Source organism: Hippocampus bargibanti, linkage group LG09 (genome assembly GCF_051943395.1).
Source record: "Hippocampus bargibanti isolate YZ-2025 linkage group LG09, ASM5194339v1, whole genome shotgun sequence".
Taxonomy (NCBI): Eukaryota; Metazoa; Chordata; class Actinopteri; order Syngnathiformes; family Syngnathidae; genus Hippocampus; species Hippocampus bargibanti.
The window spans coordinates 9,165,383-9,186,989 of record NC_142742.1 but is presented as its reverse complement, the minus strand read 5'-3'; the positions used below and the strand labels follow the sequence as shown (position 1 = coordinate 9,186,989).

The following is a 21,607-nucleotide window of genomic DNA, read 5'->3' as shown; positions in this document are numbered from 1 at the left end:
GATTGAGTGTATGTTTCTATTTTATTTGATTTTTCTTTTTTGTGTCAGTCTGTCAGGAGGCTGCTGCATCGGGACCCTTCTTGAGCGACACAGAGTATTCGGTGTGGGTATCCAAGATGAAGCTGGCTGATGATGAAGCTCAACCAACATTGAGGCAAACATCACGCTTCATGTCCCTTCCATGTGATGCAGATGCTCAGGTCCGCTGTTTATCTATCTATCTATCTATCTATCTATCTATCTATCTATCTATCTATCTATCTATCTATCTATCTATCTATCTATCTATCTATCTATCTATCTATCTATCTATCTATCTATCTATCTATCTATCTATCTATCTATCTATCTATCTATCTATCTATCTATCTATCTATCTATCTATCTATTTATTTATTTATGTATTTATTTATTGATGTGTTTATTTATTTTTTTATTTGTTATTTATGTATTTATTTATTTGTGTGTTTGTTTATTTGTTTGGGCAATTAATTATTTTTTGTTTATGTATTTGCTTATGTGTTTATTAGTTATTTTTTTTTCATTTGCTGTATTCCAATCCCAAATGTTGAAAGGCAAAGTGCTAATAAACCACTAGACTTCCATTAGTCTTCATCAGCAACTGCTAATTTGACTTTCATTAACTCTTTTGATTGAGTATAATTAATAATGAAATAACGGGTGATGAATATCTGTGAACACTGGTTTTAATATTAAATTAGTACTGTGAATCTTCATCCAATCCATCCCTCCCCTTTTTTAGATTAGATTAGATGAGTGTCTATTTGTCTCACAGTGGAGAAATTTACATTTCACAGCAGCAAAAACAAAATACAGGGGCTGCTGTAAAGGCAGCCACTCTCGTGGCCGCCATCTTTCAGTCTAAAAAAACAAAATAATAATAATGTGACACAACACAGAAGACGCAGTCATTCAATCTTAAACACTTTCTGCACCCTCTTTGATGCATGAAGCAGTTCTAGATGAAAGAGGAGAGGATCAAAGCCTCCTTTCATCAGTATCCACAAGACGTACAACAACTATTTTAGTGTTATATCAAAGTCAGCTTTATTGTCAAATATGCTAATACAGTAAAGTGTCGTTATATCGATATTCTCGGGAGTCGGAAAAAATATCGATATAACCGGACTATCGATATATCCGATCCTGCGGCATGTAAATTTTCCCCTTGCGTTCATAGAAATAGTATCGTAATAAGCAGTACTATCGATATAACCGATATCGATATAACCAGACTTTACTGTATGCCTGACATACAGCACAGATGAAATTACTGTCCTCTCGGACCCAACATGCAAGGCACTTACAATGACTTTAACAAACATAATAAACACAAAAACGCCAATTTGCCGGGAGAAGGGAGCCGCTGCGCATTCACGCGCCACCATCTTAAGAGAAAGTTCTTGTGAATTTTGTATGTGTATCGAACAATTTGTCTCGAGCTTATTAACTAATCAACCATGTTCTATTCCAAAGGAGGACTCTCCCAGAGGCGGCGGGCCCGTCAGAGAGCTTTCTCTTTCCGAATGGAGGCACTGGCAACATCGCGTACTTCCAACCCATGTTGTGGATCACTCCCTGCGCTGCCAACATTTCATTAAGGTGATGCAGCTTGTTGAAAGCATGCGGGAGGAAAATGAGGTGAGATGTGTAAAATTGTCCCTGACACGGCGACATATTAAATCTCTTGACTGTTTTCTAAATCCATCATGTAACATTGAAGCATCAAGAATCAAATTTGGTCTGTTACAAAATAAGCAGTGACGTGCAGTCAGGGGAGGCAGGTGAGGCTGTGCCTCACCTGTCATCATGGAAATATCAAATGAAACAATAAATTAAACAGTTATATGTATTTAGTGATTTGTACTTTAAAGTTCGTTTCCATTTAACGTCACCATTTTTTGATTTTTTTTTTCATAATCGCTGAATTTTCACATTTACCATTCACATACTAAGTAGAGACGAGCGGTGAGGCAGCAGCCGGCTGAGCCCCACCATGGATTGCACAATGACTATGGTAACTGCTGGCTTGCTCTGCTGTGAGACTGCATTGTTCAAACACTTAGTATATGAACTAAATTTCTACAGTTTGGCTGGTGTATATAATATAGAGTCATTTTACATTATAAACACTGTACGATAGTGTTTATTTTATTTTATTTTTATCAAAACTGTGTGCATAGGTGAGGCACACAGTTCTCCTGCCTCATGACAGGGGGCGCTGGTGATTACAGATTCTTTTTGCGCCTCCTCGGCTGCAGTATAACAGAATTAGTGAGAGCAAACTACAGCAAATAGTTAGCAAGTTAAGTGCAACCATCCAGTCATTTTTTCATGTTGCTGTCACATCCTCGTCGACGCCAGGAGCGTCCCCCTCCTCTCCTGTCTCTTCCTCCGCTGCTCCTCCGCGGCTCTCCTGACTCACACACCGCTTCCCCATTTCCTTAATTGTGACTTCTGGCTATAAAAGCCACCCTTACCGTTCAGTTGTTGTCGGTGTATTCCAGGAAGTTCCCCGTCACCCCTCCGCACGCAGGTCTGTTTTTGTCGTTGCCCTCTACCTTGCCTTATTTTTTGTTCATGCCATATGTGTCTCAGTAAAGACTTTTTTGGGAATCACTGTCTCCACCGTGTATTTTGGATCCGACCTTAACTACCTTCCATCGTCCCTCGAGTTCTGTCACCATTCCTCGAGCGGACGTGACAGTTGCTTGGCCTTATTTTCAGAATGGAGGATTACATATCTAAATTGAAAGAAATAGAGAGACTTTTAAAACTGAAGAAAGATAAGGAAGGCTTCTACAAAGAAGTTATCGATGCCTTTCTTCAGAAGTAGCGGCACATGGACTTCATTTATAAGTAAAGTTAACACGATAATCATGTTTTTTCTATGCTACAGTTTATATAAATAATGCTGACATGACATTTTAAACAAAACACGTTAATTGTTGCCAATCAAATGGTGAATAAGCTACTCTGTGGAGTTCATATGTTTGTAAATCTGACTGTGATGACGTCAGTGCCGCACCAGCCATGAACCTCACCGCACGTCACTGAAAATAAGATTGCACAAGCTGGGGGCTGGGGAAGGGCAGCGGGTGTATTTCTTTATTTATTATGATTTTTTTTTTTTGTGAAACCCTAAATGACTTTCTTGAAAGGGGGTCATCTGCGTTTAATCGGAACGTACGGCTTGAATTAGAGTTAAGTAACAACAGTCATTCCATCTGCCCAGAAGGCAAATTCTTGACGTGACAAACAAGTTCAGTGGTTTTTGGACGTCATGATTAAACCGATGATAATGATTCATTGAGATCCTTCATTTCTATTGTTGTTGTTGTTGTTTTTTTTACTCAAGCAAAGAACTGCTTCTGTTTTTTGGGCAATTAGTTGTTTTGCTCTCCGACATGTATTTATTTATTTACTTTAATTCGTGTTCTTTTTGACAGTTCTAAATCGCAGCAGGGGTTATAAGAGCTACCAAAAAAACATTTTAATCATCTTAAAAAAAAGAACTCTGAACAGACTTGAATATGGTTTTGTTTTACGTGCTCAGAAAATGAGCCTGGTCTTAGCATCGAAGGGGTCATTTAATCACATGCCTGCCTTGTTACTCACTATGTGATGTTTATTTAAGCGCCTTCAGTATCTCCAGCCCAGTTAGGAAGATTGAGATAAAATTGTCCAAATCCCCAAAATTGGGTCAGAGATTAGGTTAAAACCCACCTTTTGTTTTCCTCATTGTGAGTCTTGGCTAAACAAGGCATTGAAGTAAGCTAGCCTACTTTTCAAAACAAAACATGGAGATTGTGACTGGTAAACGGACACACTTTGATGTCGAGCATTCATTTCAGGGAGAAATTCTGAAGGTCCAGAGCCATGATTTGTTGAGAGAGATTTCAGAGTAGTTTCTCCAAATAATTTTGAACTCTGTTAGAAGCGGTGTTTCTTTTAAGTAGAAGTTTGTTTGGATTCTTTCTTGATCTTCCACGATGAGTTTGGAAGAACTTGTCATGAACTGTTTAATCGAGTTCTAACTATACTTCTTCACCTTGTGGTCCGATTCCTCAGAGAAGGGAGAGAAAAAGAGCTGTTTTATGACCAAAGAAAGTGCATATTACTGTCATGTAAAACGAGAAGCAATTTCCAGAATGTTTATTATCTAAATATTATGGATGGTTTTTGAAACAGCATTAGTAGAACATCATTCATTTGACCACTTGAAGGCTCCTAGGGGTTAAGATCAGAGGATGGTGTTGGTGTTTGTTAAGTGGGGACAGGCAAGAAACCCTTTTGAGACGCTGACTTGACTCAAAATGTCACTTTTTTTAATCATATTTGCACACATTTGTATACCATTCCGCATGTCTTATCACCCGCTAGGATAACTTGAGCGGTGGCTAACTTCCACAACGCGAATTTGGAGAGGCTTTCCGGCCTATTGCTCCAGAAACACGAGTGCATGTCCAAAATGTTTTTTATTTTATTTTCCTCCTTTCCATCCCACTGACACACTTTGCTCCCTTCTTCTGTGAAAGCCTCCCAAGGTTGTTTTTTCCAGTCGTTTGAAGACATTTTCTGTTCGACCCGGCCGACAAGCAAAGCACATGCTGTGTTTTCCGCAGCGCACTGTCACGCTGCTCTTTGTGATGAGGAGACAGTCCATAAAGACAGATGGGCCTCGGCGCTTGTGATTACGCAATCCTCTGAAGCGTTACATAAACCCAGAAAGCTGGATCTGGGTCAGGCTGTGATGACCTAGATGGAGACGAGAAGAGCAGCCGACAGCAAAAAACGGAATCCAAATTACTAAATTATATTGACAGAATGACGGGAGAAAAGGGCAGTTGGATTATTTTTTGTCATTTGCGATTAATTGTATTGTGTTAACTAAGGCATAAGAAATGCCATTATTATGAATTAAGCTAATTGTGTACATGGTGCAATTTTACGCCCATAGACCAAATTGTTGGGATCACTTCTTCTTTTCCTTTCGGCTTTTCCCTTCAGCGGTCGACACAGCGAATCAGTGTCCTCCATCTAACCCGGTTTTGTGCATCCTCTTGTCTCACACCAGCTACCTTCATGTCCTATTTGACAATATCCATAAACTGCGTTATTGAAATCAAATAAGAGCAGTCTTAAAAAAAATCCATATTGCATAAAAATGAATCAATCAGACACAATTTTGGAATTGTGTTTCAACAAAATTAGTTTAAACAGTAACAAACCTATAGAACAGTAATTTGTTGTTGTTGTTGTGTCGGAGCAATTACTGTAATCAAACTGCTCCACTTGTCCCAGGTTTGAAGAGTGTGTTCTCAAGATTGAAGACACCCTTTGCCCGGTTGAACAAAGCAGCCGCAGAACATAATTGCACCTCTTCCATGTTTCACAGTGGGGACAGCATTCTTTTCTTGATGCTTCATTTCTGCATCTGTGTGAGCTGTTGTGCAGCTGTTGTCAACATAGGACATTCTTCGAGAAGCTTTGTATCTTGCAGTTTGACATTTTTTTTGTTATTTTCAACAGTCTAGTCAGAAGTTCACTTTAGCTTGTTCAAAAATGGATGTGATTCAAGGATTTGACCTTGAATTTCATCTTAAATTCTTTTAGCGGTTGTACAATGCTCTTTTTTTGGTACTATCCATGTTATCCACCTCCTCAATCTATTATCTATTTGACTTTCACAGCTATGTAGATGGATGCTGATAACACACGCATGCACTGCAGTACAAAAACATCAAACAACTTAGAGAAGGGCTTGTTACATTTATGAATGTTCTCTCTCTTCCCCTCAGAACCGTTTCTTTTTCGCCTCCTCTGGTCCGTGCTATTATGGTTCACACACTGTCACCAAACAGCACAGTGACAACTTGTCAAACTTTTATTTTTAGATAGATGAACTGGCATCCTACCGTTTTGAAGATACCTGTGATCCTAATCAGAGGACACTTTGATTGAACATGTCTCGATGGTGACATTTTTTGAAATGCTCTTTTCTTGGGGTTGCGCTCATTTTTATTGATGCTTTTTTCCATTAAAAAATCTGTTAAACCACCATTAACTCATTCACTGTCATTCACAAATGTATTCTGGAATTGAAAATATGATGTAGAGTGCCGTTACCGAATGTGTTCGGGTTTTGTTTTTTCACACTTGATTGCCGATAAAGCGGTGGCCATCGCCTCTGGCAATGTTTTTTTTTTCCAGCTGTTTTTAAAGCGCTATATAAACCAATATAATATATAGTATAGTATTGTATTTTGTATTTTGGACAGCCGCCCTCATTTCAATCTCATAAAACTCCGGACCCATATAATTTAGGAATTAACTATTTTTTTCAGATGAAAGAAGAGGGTCTCAGGCAGATGTGTCAAAGTCAAGGCCCGGGGGCCAAATCCGGCCCACCACCTTATTTTGTTTGGGCCCGCGAAAGCAAATCAAACTTGTGAAATTCCATGATGCTTGCTGAAATCCTAACCAACATTTCATATTTTTGGGTGTAAACCTCAATAAGTCATTATTCTAGACTTCAGATTTGAAAACTATTAATTTCTTGTCCGCTCCATATGTAATATGTGGAGCGGATTAAACATTCTAATGGCTTTCTCAAATTCATAACTGTCACGAATCGCGAGGTGGTGATGGGGGTTGTGGATCCCAAAAAAGCAGGCAGGTGGGAGAGGCAGGATGTATTTGACAAATTGTCTTAAAAATAAAGTCAGCAGGAACAAAATCTGAAACATCAAAGTCATCTGAACAGAAAAGTACAAAGTATCAAAAAAAAAACGAGTAAAAATCTGGCAAGATAAAACAAACCTGACAGGGTCTAACAAACACATACAGTTCAATACAATACACTGCAGTACAACGCAATGACCCGAGCTTAAAGTTGTTTTCTGTTACTTTTTCACGAAACATTCTTCAGTATATTTTCTCTAAAGGAGAAAAAAAAACCTCAAAAACAAGACACTGAGCTGTTTTATGATGTTCATGAAGTCGACCTTAATTTACCCAGGTCACTGTGGTCAAATGCTAATTGTTAGCCTCATGCAGTTATGGAACCAAGTTGAAATTATGAAAAGATTTGTTCAGCGTCTGACACTCGTGTTTATTTTCATGAATCACCCTCTCATTTCTACAACGTACCAACACAGAAAAAAACTTGCTTCCAGCAATGCATTTAGATCGACAGAACTGTCAAACAATAGTGCTGTGTGAGATTAAATCAAGGTGTGGTATGTCTGATGAAGTACGATGCGTGGTTAGTATAACCACACATTCTTTCAACAGTTACACAAGCACCAGAAACAGCATTTAGTTTTTCTCCCCACAAAAGTGTCTCAATAGGCAGAGATTAACATGTGGGTTGTTAGTTACAGTAATATGTTGAACTTCCTGGGGAGGATGGGCATTACAAAACTGTACCAACAATACCTCCGTACAATTAGTGCTCATTGTTTCTAAATGACAACCTTATTCTACTGAGGGAAACTCCCAAGGTACAATTTGTCTGTCTGCCACAGTTTGGTTAAATGGCTTTTATGTGCCTTATGGAGTATCAATATCTCGTGGTTGTTTTTCCACCAGGCATTTCTACATCCATCTATTTAGTTTCTTGCAGTGGTGGAACATGCATTTCAACCCTAGGCCTTCAAGAGTGCCATGTCCGAATCAATCAGCTGCAAGTGTGGTGTGATATTACTACACTTCCACTAAGTGTGCTGTTATCCAGGAAATAACTGGTGATTTAAAGAAACGTAAGAAATTAAACTGTTCAAATTTTTACTAAGAACGTGTGGATTCATGATAACCTCATGAAATTACAATATTAGTTGCTATTTTTGCTAGCTTTGGAGCTGTCCAACTTTTCTTAATGATGTCCATCTATTGTTGAAAGGTCCGTCCGTCTTGAAAGTGGTTTTAACATTATATCTGCAACCAAATCAATTTCTTCTCCTCCTTCAGCCATTGTGGGTTGAAAAAAACGTTATTAAAATCGACACAATAATATATTTGCTGATGTAGTATAGCGTGCTAGCTCTGGCCAGTATGGTCTTATCTCTAGAGGCTAGTGATACTATGATTGGCTAGTGACGAGCAAATCATGTGACTAGTCAATCATAGTTTCCAAAAAGTCAGACATTTCCAGCAGGCGTTGGTTTGCCAACTCAAACTCTGATTAGTTAAAGCAACAGTTTCACATTGATTTTCATGCAACAGGGCCTGCAGAACGTTGGTAACAAAAGATGGCTGAAATGTGATTGGTTAAATGCTTATATACAAAACACATCTGCAATCAACACAAGGGAAAACCAATGAAAGGAAGCTGAAAGACAATTTGGAATTATTGAATACAAATTCAAGGACAAGCTATAATTATCATTCCTCTGTGATTCAGATATTTTTAGGCCAGCAGAGAAGTCCTTGCAGGCCCTTGTCGCAATATAAGGTACACACATGATGAATGAGTTGTACTTTAAAAGCTGAATCAAAAATTACATCCTAAACTGGCATGCAGCCCCAAACTTACTCGTCTGATACAGTTTGCATTGGCAAATGACTCTAGAAAATGGCAAGCTCTTATGTATTTATTTATTTATTTATGTAATTAATTAATTTAATTACAATTTCACTTTGTTGCACACGGTGCTTTCCATTAATACACACACAATCACTGAAAACAATATTCATACTTAATTACAAGAACAATTTTGTTGCAAAAAGTCGTTGCAGTAACCTTGTGGTAATATTGAGCCCATCTTCACCACTTGGCTTATGGTCACATTTAGTAAAACGGAGGTGTAAAATTTGATATGTATACACTTAAAGGGACAGTGGTTACTACAGTGGACAGTTTATCATGCTATCAGGTTCCAAGGTGCAGGAAAGGGTTAAATAAGGCTTGTGAAGTGATAGGTCTTTGACTACCTGTAATTGTTTGTAGTGGTGTAACAGCACCCCCCACCCCCACACAGACTGGGAGCCATTTTAGTGGCACTTCTGAACATTATGAATCTCACTCCAAACAGGAAGTATGGTTCTGTTGACTTTCATAGGCTAAAATTTGGTTTTAGAACTGGTAACCCTCATGTGCGGTCACATCACAGCAGATAGAGCTGTTGTTTGAACACCATGACAGTCCATTAGCCCCCCATCCCTACTATTCCCTTCACCTTTCTAAGTGCTCCTTTCATAATGCCCTGCCCTCACAACGGGCACCCCCTCCCCACTGTTTCCTGGTTCATTGGCACTCTGCTGTGCCACTCCCGACAGATTAATTCCAGGTCGTATGGTTTGCTAGTGTGATGGATATTTGGCAAAGACTCGATGGAATGTGGGCGGCCCGGTAGTTGAGTGGTTAGCACAATGGCCGGCAGATTCACAACTCCAAATTGTCCCTATGTGTGAGTGTGAGAGTGACTGTTGTTCGTGTTTGTGTGCCCTGCGATTGGCTGGCAACCAATTCAGGGTGTCCCCCGCCTCGTGCCCGAAGACAGCTGAGATAGGCTCCAGCACCCCCCGCGACCCTAATGAGGAATAAGCGGTACGGAAAATGGATGGATGGAATGTGTTCACAATCAAGACTTGGGAAATCTAATTGAAGTGACGAGACGCAAATGGCGACTTTGTGTCAAGGAACACTGTTTAATCATTTCATCCGTCGTTGTTTGCGGCTTGATCTACTTCCTAAGTAGATACTTTTGTAAATAGCACATTGACAAAGCAGGTGAAATCAGTGTGGTGACAAAAAAACCTGAAGAGGTTGATCATATTCACGTGTGCTTCTCCGCAGGAGCATTGTGCTTATGAGCAGGAGCTATCAACTTATCTTAACAAAGCTGACGTCAACGGCCATCTGAAAAAGATCAAGAAAAACGCCTGTTCCAAAACAGTCGTGCAACCAGCGGCCGATTTGGAACAAGTACAAAGGAATGAGGAAACCAAGAATGCACAAAGATTAGCTGAAGAACCAAGGCCTCCTCTTTTACCGTCCTTTGCGTCTCTGTTAGGCAACGAGGAGGCCGTATTAACCAATGAAGAGGTCATTAAATTGGATTCCCCCGACACTAAAGAGGTGCCGATCAATATGGACAGTGAAGAAGACGCTGAACTTCAGGCCATGTTCTATCTCCCCAAATGGGATGCCTGTTCTCCCCCTTCTGGTATACAGAGAAGAGATGAGAACTTCAACGCCATACTGGCCGATGTGGCTGAGCTCCTGTCTCGATCCCCACCACCTCAGGTGGATTTCGACATATTAACGGTAGACTCAATACCCCCTCCTCTCCCTGATCTTCCTCAGCCATTCCACAGCAATTTTACCTTAGATCTGGATGAAGATGACGAATTCATGGTGATTCATTCTGATAACGACTGTCCCGAGGCGATGTTCGATGTGTCTCCAGGAGAAACATCCAACGTTCCAAGTCCAACTTGGGATGAGGTCTTTGAAGATGAATGTGCAGATGAAGCCCGAGAAGCTAATAACCATGAGCAGTGTGCTGATGTAAGAACGGGAACATTATCAGACGTGAAAACAAATGTTCAGCGTGTTTCGGAAGCCCACTTGATGGACGACAGCATGGACCTGTTTGGCGACAATGAAGCCTTCCTGCAGATGACGATACCAGACGTCCACATTCCTGTAGCTTGTGTCACACCCCTACCTCCCCCCAGTCTGGAGGGAATCGCCACCACCACCATACACCTGTTGGCTCCCTTACAGACAGGAATAGGACAATCAGCAGCATCTCCAAGTCGTTCTCCAATGTCAAAGCAAACGGGGAGAGGTTCTCCTACCGTGGCAAAAAGTCCAGAGTTGTTTGACAGCTTGGATTTTACCGTCAACTTTGACCTCGGCTATTCCCTGGAGGACTCAGAGGAGGAGGAAGACGCTGTGCCATTGAACATCACCTCCCCGTGGCCTCCACCTGTCCAGGAGGAGACCTCCTTACGTGCACCCATCCACTCCTCCACGCCTTACAGTTTTCACCGACCCGCTTCACCTTCAACCCGCACCCTGTCAACCAAGTTCTCCACATCTCAGATTCTACCGGGGCGGGCAACCCCTGAACTTGCATCGGCGTTGACATCCAAAGTGGGCCCACTACCGTCCCCTACGGGATCACCGCAATCTACCGTTCCTCGCGCAGTTCGCCTGTCTCTCAGTACCCAGAAGCAAAGACGACCGGAAAATGGGCCAACGTCGGGAGTGGAAACGCAGGACGAATGTGTCATTGTGACAGATTCTGACCGTCGTCCAGGTTTGTTACTTATGCTCTGAGGCCTTACCAGTGGTTTCCTGATGTACTTGCCAGGGGGGTGCTGATTGAATCAACCGCTGGGAGGAGGGGGCAGTTGGGTCAGGATAAGAAAAGGGCAATATTTTCCACATGGCTGTGAAATATACAGTAAAGTCTCGTTATATCGATATTCAAGGGAGTCCGAAAAAATATAGATATAACCGGGACTATCGATATATCCGATATCGATATAACGAGACTTTACTGTATATATATATATATATATATGTGTGTGTGTGCGTGTGCGTGTGTGTGCGTGTGTGTGCGCGTGTGTGTGTGTGTGTGTGTAAGTCTCTTCAAATTTGAACAAAAAGGGAATACACGCTTTAAGAACAGCTGAAGCTGTAACAAACCGCTAACATGGACAAAAGGCAAAAGCTGCCCCCTGCTGGAAGGAAAAAACATTGCCAGAGGTCTGATCAGCGCTTTATCGGCACCCCCCGCAAAAAAAAAACAACAAAAACAAAACCCAAACAAATTCGGGAATGGCGCTCAACGTCACAATTTTCAATTCTCGAATAAATTCGGGATTGGCAGTGAATGAGTTTATAGCGGAATGTTTTTTTTATGTTTTTTTTTTTTAAGACCACCAAAACCTGACATCGATCACGGGTGCATCACTACCTCCACACACTACCTCCATACGATGAATTTGAAAATGCATGTTATATAGTCATACAAGTGTTTCTATTCTTTATTTTTCTTTTATAGTCGAGTGCACCACAGACAGCGACGATGACGTTGTCCATCAGAGACGACATCCCAACAAGATCAATCTTTTGTCGTCTCCGGAGGAGGTGGTAGGAACACGCACGCACACACATGTGCAACACACATCAAACTGATAGTGAACAGTTCAGACAGTTCATGCTGTCTAGTTGTCAAGGCAACCAGCATGTTGGAAGAATCAATTGTTCGAAACACACACACACACACACACACACACACACACACACACACACACACACACACACACACACACACACACACACACACACACACACACACACACACACACACACACACACGCACGCACGCACGCACGCACGCACTCAAACAGATCATTTAATTCATTCTGGCAAAGCAAATAACTATTTTTACATGTTATTTCTTATTTTATTGTTTTAGTCAAACACCTCTGATACAGTCTCGCCCCTCACGAGCACGAAACGCGTGGCCGCATTCAACACGGTGAGACGATCTTCCTGTGTCGAGTGACGATGTCATTGCATTTACACCTCCGCACGCCGGCTGACGTCCTTGTCACCCATCTCTCCAGTTTAAAGAAACCGACGATGACGACGACTTCCAGACCCAGCGACCGCTCGCATCCAAAAGATCGATGCAGCCGGTCCACCAGAGCAACGCTAAGGTGTTAACTCATATTTGCATAAAAAGAAGAAACCCGGCAAATGTCATCTTTTCCTTCTTAAATGCCATGTTCTATAATTAACCCAGGTGTCACGATTGGCATTTCCCTCCCTCCTTCCCATTCTTTGTGTTTCTCTACAAGCGCAACAAATGTCGAAAAGGGCGGGAGTTCCTGGACGAGGAAGCGGCGCTATCAACGGATGAGGACGGGGCGCCGGTTTCGTCCGACGAGGACGATGGAGACGAGCAGAACTGCTCTCTCGAGGGCTTTGTGGTGCACAATACACACGAGTCGCAGGGACTGAATGGTAGATTGCCATTTTTACTGGCAGAAGTATCACGATAGCCGGCTTTTGCGTCTTCAGGAGATGAAAGAGGAAGTTCAAAAAGGGACCAAATACATTTGCAAAAACGTTTGACTAAATATTTGCTTTTTAACTTCACACTTTATGGTTGGGCGGACACCGAGAGAGTCAACTATTTTCATATACAGTAAAGTCTCGTTATATCGATATCGGATATATCGATAGTCCCGGTTATATCGATACTATTTCTATGCACTCACGGAGAAAATTACATGCAAACAGGGTCGGATATATCGATAGTCCCGGTTATATCGATATTTTTTCGGACTCCCTTGAATATCGATAGAACGAGACTTTACTGTATTAACTCATTCTTATTTGTCATTTTCATTCAAATTGCAGGACCCACAAATTATTGAGTTTTAGGACTAACGTATTTTCTGGTGTGTAAGGCGCACCAGAGTATAAGGTGCACCCCCAATGAATGATGTATTATTATTATTTTACTGTTTCCATATATATGATGCGCTGGACTATGAAGGCGCACCTTCAATTAATGAAAAAAAAGTTTTCCAAATATTCTATAGAAATATATCAAAGGTTTCCAAGTATAAAACACACCACATTATAAGGCATTACAGTAGATGCTGGGGTTACGCACGACTTCTTTTACTGGGAGAAATGGAGTCGTGGCTGCTGACAGTAGTTGTGAGACCTGTTGTGGCTCAATATTACTTCACATATAAGGCACAAAATCAAAACTTATACACCGGAAAATACGATACCTAAACATTCAATACAGCGTTAGAAATCTTAGACTATTTTCTTTCCTCAAAAAGAGTTAATTCCTACATTGTATGGGTCTGGAGTTATCTGAGCTTGAAATGAGGATTTCTGCACTAAATACAATACATACATATTGATTTATATAGCGCTTTAACAACAGCATGAAGCTGTACCAAAGTGCTAACATGAACAAAAGGCAAATGCAGGGGAAAAAAACATTGCCAGAGGTCTGACCAGCCCCCACAAGAAAAACCAAAACCCGAATAAATTCGGGAATGACAGTGAATGAGTTAAAGACAATATTTCACCTTTACATTTAGTTTTCTTAAACCTGTAGATGTAAAGCAATTCTGGTTCCTCTGCTGGTCGAGCAGAATTTTTTTAAAGATGCAAATGGCGAGTTAAAAAAAACACACTGTGCAAACATACTTAACTGCCAGTTCATCCCTTTGCGTTTGGCCAAATCTGATGCATTCAGGGGCTTGTCTTCTGATATTTATATACACTTTGACACTCCTGTCATCTCTTTTCTATTAGACTCTCAAATGCAAGGGATATACTTGAAGTCTGTGAGAAGCCCAGCTGTCCATGGAAGGTTTAAAATGTCCCATCGACAATTTCATAACACCGATATCTTCTCCCAGGTATCACTGTATATTTGCATGTACTGTATTGTCTCATGGCATCCAACGAAAGAGCTGTGTCAACACTTGTCTTGACTAAGATAACGAATGCTCAGTTTTGGCTTGACAATTGAAAAATGAAAATAAATTTTTAAAAAATAGCACCAACATAAAAAAAAACATAAAATACATTTTTTTGTGAATATTTTGGTTCATTATAGGAAACTTTTTTTTATTAACTTTCATGGTGCATACATGACATTGAGTGTATTTCTGTTGCAAAATGTTCCCGTGCATATAAATGAAAGAGATAGAACACACTATTAGCCTCCACTTTTGTTTGCAGGTGCCCGAGCAGGACGAAACATACAAAGAGGACAGTTTTGTGGTGGGCAGCCAAGATGAAGAGGAAGAGGAGAGCGCAGAACAAGCCGTGGAGCTGATCCCTGAAGAGTCTTCCGTGGACGGGAGGAAGCAATATGCCACACGGCGACGTGTATTTTTGCACAAAGCCAAAGCAAAAGCCGCTGAAGCGAAAGTGGCCGCATGTCAGGCGAAGCCTAAAAGCAAGTTTAGTCGTGTTCTCCCCATAGTTGACTCAAGCGAGGAGGAGGAAAGGGCAGACGTTTCTGAACCACCGAAGCCTTTCAAATTTCAGCCCCAACAGAAATCCTCCTCTTCCCTTTCTTCAACCATCGCAACCAACGGGTCATTGCTCAGCAGGGACCTCAGAGCAGAATTCCAACCAGAGAGGTAACATCTGAAATCGGGGTACGGCCACATACTGTAAGCGTTGCTTCAACTATTACATCGGCGAACATTGTTAACATTGGGGTAATTGATGGAAGTGCTTATCTGCTCTGCTACAATACTGTGTTTTGTGCACTATTAAGCGCACCCAAAAGCAGCATTTTCTTCAAAAGATAACCTTGCGCCTTATAATAATAATATAATACATTTTATTGTAAGCGCCGTTCAAAGTTATCAAGGACACTTTACAGTCACAGACAAGCATATATACAATAATAAATAAAACACAATTATAAATAGAATACAAGAAATAAAATACAATTTTAAATAGAAACGAGATAGAGCTACACAGAAAATTCAATTTTAAATAGGTGCATTTTGATATGGGATTTGAATGTGGGAAGATAATCGATTTTACGAATGTTGGGAGGAAGTGAGTTTGGGGGCAGAGCAAGTGAAAGCTCTGCCACCCATCGTGCGGAGGTGCACACAGAGGTGTGGATCAGTTGCGTCTTTATGTGAAGTCATATCGAGTTGTCAGAAAGCTGATTTGTAATCGATTAACTCATTCACTGTCAGACGATGTGCAAATATGTATCCACTCCAGTGCCATGGTTTTTGTCATTTTCACTAAAATTTCAGGACCCACAGAATATTGAGTTTTAAAGGACAACTGACATCCATTTGTTTGTTTCCTAACTGACATCAGAAGAACGTTTTATGGCATCTAAAATACCCAAAACATGCAGGCTGATTCTTAGTCAAATGCAAAATACCAATCAAAATGACTTAAAGTGTGCTCAATCTGCAAAACATAGAGCTGCGAATTGGGCATTTTTGGAAAGTCCCACCCTCCAGTTCGTGACGTCACGCCAAGACGTCTTGCATTGCTGGAGAATCAAAACAATGGCTTCAGATTCTGAAAAGATGCTTTCTTGTTACGCATCCAGTTATGAATATGATTCAAATAGTTCTGAAGAGGAAAGCATAAATGTTTGCAATCGATTAAAGACGGTTTTCCGGGTCATTTTGAGGCATCAAGACTGATGTGTAGCGTCCCAGAAAATTCAGAAGATGGCGCCAGAGACCGTTGGAAATAGGTTTATTTGTCTGCTTGGAATTTGTGTCAGCGAATATCAAATAGTTGTCTTGGTGCAACACACAACGATTCACCATCGTGTTATTTATGTGTTTTCTTTCTAATTTCGGGATCAACACGAAGTTTCCAGACTAAACAAAGTACCGTAAAATGCATTGTGTGTCCTTTCTCGGTCAGGGGCGTTCCTTCCGTGACCTGGCGTCAGGACTCGTCACCAACTCAAAAATGTCGATCGTCCTTTGTCAAAGACGTCGGTTGTCCTTTGAAGGACAACCGATGCCCCTGGACATGTTGTGTCCATAATTTGTAAAATGGCTTCAAATGACTTCTACTGAGCATATTTTACAAATATTCAACCGCATTTAGCTATATTTTACATTTTAAGACTCGTGCTGAATATTCTGGAAGTCTTGTTTTTGAGTTGGTGACTCACCTTACGTCACTGAAGGAACACCCCTGACCGAAAAAAGGACACATTGTAGCAGTCCTTCCATCACGTTAATGCATTTTGCTGTACTTTGGTCTGAAAACTTCGTGTAGGACCAAAAAGAGGCAGAAGAGGGTGACAAGGCTCCATGTAAGGAATTAATCAGCCTGTGGAAAGGGGCTGATTAATTCCTTATACGGATTTGTCGCCATTTTCTGCCTTTTTTGGGTGTGACATTTCCCACCCCTGATGCCTCAAAATGACACGGAATAAATTCTTTAATCGATTGCAAACATGTATGCTTTCTTCTTCAGAACTATTTGAATCATACTCATAATTGGATGAGTAACAAGAAAGCATATTATCCGAATCTGAAGCCATTGTTTTGATACTCCAGCAAGGCAAGATGGGGTGACCTCACGAACTGTGGGCGGGACCTTCTGAAACTGGCCACTTCCGGGTTCATTTCTTTTTGCAGATTTTGGACACTTGAAGTCATTTTTATTGGTGTTTTGCATTTGACTAAAAATATCATACTGCATGTTTTGGGTATTTTAGATGCTATAAAATGTTTTTCTGATGTTAAAAAACAAAAAAGTGATGTCGGTTGTCCTTTAAGACTATAGAAACATTCAATGTAGCGTAAGAAACCTTAGACTCTCTTCTTTCATCAGAAAAAAAGTTGATTCCAAAGAAAAAAAACATTCTTATCCCACGACTGTAAAGTGTCATTCAGCGTTTTAAAAGGCTCTTTGAAATCAAATTTATTATTATTATTATTATTATTATTTATTATTATTATTATTATTACAGTATTATTATTAAGTTATATGGAGTTATTTGAAGTAAAACGCTCTCAGAGCATTATTAGATCCAACCATGAACACGTCGTGTAATGCCGGCTTTCTCCTGCAGGAGTCGTCAGAGGATAGAAAATGAACATGCCGTTTCGGACCAGCTGGACTTTGAAACATCTGAGTCACGTGATGGATCGAAGATAGGGCCACAGGTACAGAATAGTCACACTAATACAACAGAAAATTAAATTGCCGTATGTTTTAAACGACCAGTCACACTTTTCAAAAAATACATTAATGCAACATGTATACATTCAAATTTGAGAAAATTTGATCTCTGGCTCTCAAATCACCATTGCCGAATCGAATAAGCTTCAGTGTCTTTCAGATCTTCATTTCCACTTTTGTTTATACCTTTTTAGTTCAAAATGGCTGCCCTGAACCTTCTTCTCACATTGAATAATGGTGAGAGGTAGAATCCTTGCAACGCTCGTGCGTAAATAGTAAATCCTCGTCATTACACAGCTCACAAATACAAGGCAACAAAACGCAGATGGCAAACACTCTGGAAACTACTGTATTTTCCGGTGTGTAAGGCGCACCCAAAAGCCTTGGTTTTCTTCAAAAGATGATTCAAATGATTCAAATGATGATTATACGCAGGTGCGGCTTATATATATTATGAGGTAATATTGAGCCACAACAGGTCTCGCAAGCGCTGTCAGCAGCCACCGACTCCATTTCCCCCCGTAAAAGAAGTTGTGCCTAACCCCAGCCACTACTGTATGGCCTTATAGTGTGGTTTACCTTATATATGGAAAACATTTCTGTATTTATTCATTATATTTGAAAAACGTATTTAATTAATTAAACGTGCACCTTATAATCCATTGCACCTTATGTATGGACAAGGTTTGAAAATACACCATTCATTGTTGGACTGCCTTATACTCTAGTGCGCCTTATACATCGGAATATTCGGTACTCACCAAAATATTCAGTATTTTTCCCACCTATCCTTAATTTGATGAAGAAAGTTTGTGCTCAGACCATAGAAATATATTAACAGTTTTGGTGCCGTCATGTGGCATCTATTGACAAATACAGGAAAATACCTTTTTACTGGCGACGTCAATTACCGTATTTTGCGGTGTATAAGGTGCACCGGAGTATAAAGCACACCGGACTACCTAGCTGGCTATCTATCTGTCTAGCTGGCTATATATTAGCTATATAGTTAGCTATGTCTAGCTGGTTATATATTACCTATCTAATTAGCTATTAGGTATCTATCTGGCGAGCTATCTAGCTGGCTAGCTATTAGCTATATATTAGCTAGCTTTCTATCTATTTCAGTTACTTCCGGGTTGAGTGAACGCTGGCGCATATGACTGCCACTGCTCACCCACAGACAAACATATCCTGTGACGTTTAAGTGACCTTGAGAGTTTTGATAGGTACTTAGAAATCAAATGTATTATTATTATTATTATTATTATTATTATTATTAATATTATTAATATTATTATCTGGCTTTCCTGCTGTCTCTATAGCTGGCTAACTGGCTGGCTATTTGCTATCTAGCTGGCTACCTAGCTAGCTATTTGCTATCTAGCTAGGGACCTGGCTAGTTATCTATTTGCTATCTGTCTAGCTGGCTATATATCGGCTATCTAGTTAGCTATTAGCTGTCTGCTGTCTATCTGGCTGGCTATCGAGCTGGTTAGCTATATATATATATATATATATATATATATATATATATATATATATATATATATATATATATATATATATATATATATATATATAAAAGTTACTTCCGGGTTGAGTGAATGCTGCCACGTGTGGCTGCCACTGCTCACCCACAGAAAAACATATCCTGTGACTTAAGTGACCTTGAGAGTTTTGAAAGGCGCTTAGAAATGAAATGGATTGTTATTATAAGGCGCACCTTCAATGAATGAACAAAGGTTTTCCAATTATAATACTGTATTTAAAAAGACAAAAGATGTCCAAATATAAGGCACACCACATTATAAGGCATTAAAGTAGAGGCTGGAGTGACACACTACTTCTTTTACTTCTTTAACTCTTCATGCACAAATAATAGTAACCTACATCAGGATTTTTTTAATTAGTCTTTATAAAATAATAACGGTAAATTCGCACTTCTATAATGGTCCATTGTAGTGAATGATGCACAACTGTGCCATGAAGATTAATTCATAGCTTTCCACTTTGGTTTCCTACCATCAAGGAGCCATCATCCTCCATCTCAGATTCTGTCGGAGTGGTCCCTCCATCCATCACCGAGAGTCCGGTATGCATCCTGGTGGACGGTCGCTGCCTCGGCAGCGGTGTGGAACTTGTGACCAGCTTACGTCAGCATCATGGCGCCGTCGTCCACGTGTGCTCACTGGACAGCAGCTACTTCATCGTCAGCGCTCGCCTGGCCGTGGAGAGGCATGTCCAGTCGGATTTGGCGTCCTTGCAGAATCGCAAGCGGCTGGCGGAGAAACTGGGAAGCGTGAGGGAGCGCTTTGAACGCATTTGTTTGATTGTGGAGAAGGACAGAACCAAGCCAGGTCAATCTCACCAGTGTATTTTCGTATGGTTCACATCACACATTGTCAAGCAAAAATATATTTTTAAAAAAGTTATATTTTACAAAACACGTGAAACATAATTACCGTATTTTCCAGTGTATAAGTAAAAAAAAGTCAAAGTCAAGGTCAGCTTTATTGTTAAATATGCTAATATGCAGCAGAGATGAAATTAATGTCCTCTCAGACCCAGCGTGCAAGGCGCTTATAATGTGGCTAAAAAAGACAGAAAATTGACAACAGACAATACATCTAATTTGTGAATGTAAAGTGAGGTAGTGTCGTATGTAAAGTGACGTAGAGTAGTAATGCAAAAACAAAAAAAAAAGTTGAAGTGAGGTCTTGCAGAAAAAAAAGAATAAAATAGAGTTCAGGATGATAGTACAGTGTGTAGCGTGTACTCAGAGTTCGGTGAGTGTGACAGTGGGAAAGGACAGGGGGGGCAGGGCTGGGAGGGAGTTGAGTCTCCTGACTGCCTGGTGGCAGAAACTGTCCTTGAGCCTGTTGGTCTTGGCTCGGAGACTCCGCAGTCTCCTACTGGATGGCAGCAGGCTGAAGAGGGGTGGGTGGTATCGCCAGCGATCCTGAGGTGCACCCAAAAGCCTTCATTTTCTTCAAAAGATACCCCTGCGCCTTATACGCAAGTGTGCCTTATATGTGAACAAATATTGAGCCACAACAGGTCTCGCAACCACCGACTCCATTTCCCCTCATAAAAGAATTTGTGCGGAACCCCAGCCTCTAATTTAGCACCTTGTAATGTGGTGTGCCTAATATTTGTAAAACCTTTCTATATTTAATACAGTGATACCTTGGCTTACAAACTTAATTGGTTCCCAGACAGAGTGTGTAAGGCGAAAAGTGTGTCTCCCAAAAATTAATTTCCCATAGGAGACCATTAAAATGAGAATAATCCGTTCCCAGGTCCCCATAAAACAGAATTTTCTACTTTCTTATTTTCTAAGCCTTAAAACCACACAAAATATACCTTATTTTACGTATAATAAATGTGCTATGGTATTATAATTAAATGAGCAGTTGGCTGCCATTTTCTTGTTAGGAGAATGGGCTCGTTTGCGAACGACACTTCACTCATTGTGGCAGCTCCGTGTGTATCCCGAAAAATAGTTTGTATGCCAAGATAAAATTTTCATCAATTTAACGTTCGTAAACCGAGAGGTTCGTAAGCCAAGGGGTTCGTAAACCAAAGTATCACTGTACTGTATTATACAGTATTTGGAAAACATCGGCCATTCATGGCCTTATATACAGTGAGACCTCAATTTACAAACACCTCAACATACAAACTTTTTGTCTTACAAACAAATTTATGAAAATTAAACCTTATAATAAGCACTATTTTCATAATACACACCCACCACAGCTGGCGGAGTGATCTTCCGCGGAAGCACACGTCCGAACACCACCAGAGGTTAAGTTACCAACAGTCCTTATGGAAGGTGACTCTCCTTCCATAAGCCATCAACGACCATCAAAAAGGTAAATAAAACTT

At 40.4% G+C, this 21,607-nt stretch overlaps 1 protein-coding gene across 2 annotated transcripts in view; it reads left to right on the top strand.

The window, feature by feature from the left end:
* Positions 1-21,607, top strand: part of fancm (FA complementation group M) — a 46,323-nt gene that overhangs the window by 22,164 nt on the left and 2,552 nt on the right. The window contains exons 12-22 of one of the 2 annotated variants that reach the window (XM_089004606.1): positions 49-200; positions 1,498-1,662; positions 9,821-11,291; positions 12,042-12,127; positions 12,459-12,521; positions 12,610-12,702; positions 12,844-13,009; positions 14,330-14,436; positions 14,762-15,168; positions 17,607-17,700; positions 19,749-20,076. In XM_089004606.1, the coding sequence (XP_088860732.1) occupies positions 49-200; positions 1,498-1,662; positions 9,821-11,291; positions 12,042-12,127; positions 12,459-12,521; positions 12,610-12,702; positions 12,844-13,009; positions 14,330-14,436; positions 14,762-15,168; positions 17,607-17,700; positions 19,749-20,076 (3,132 nt within the window). Of the gene's footprint in view, positions 1-48; positions 201-1,497; positions 1,663-9,820; positions 11,292-12,041; positions 12,131-12,458; positions 12,522-12,609; positions 12,703-12,843; positions 13,010-14,329; positions 14,437-14,761; positions 15,169-17,606; positions 17,701-19,748; positions 20,077-21,607 lie in introns of both variants that reach the window. The other variant, XM_089004605.1, reaches the window with a different exon arrangement.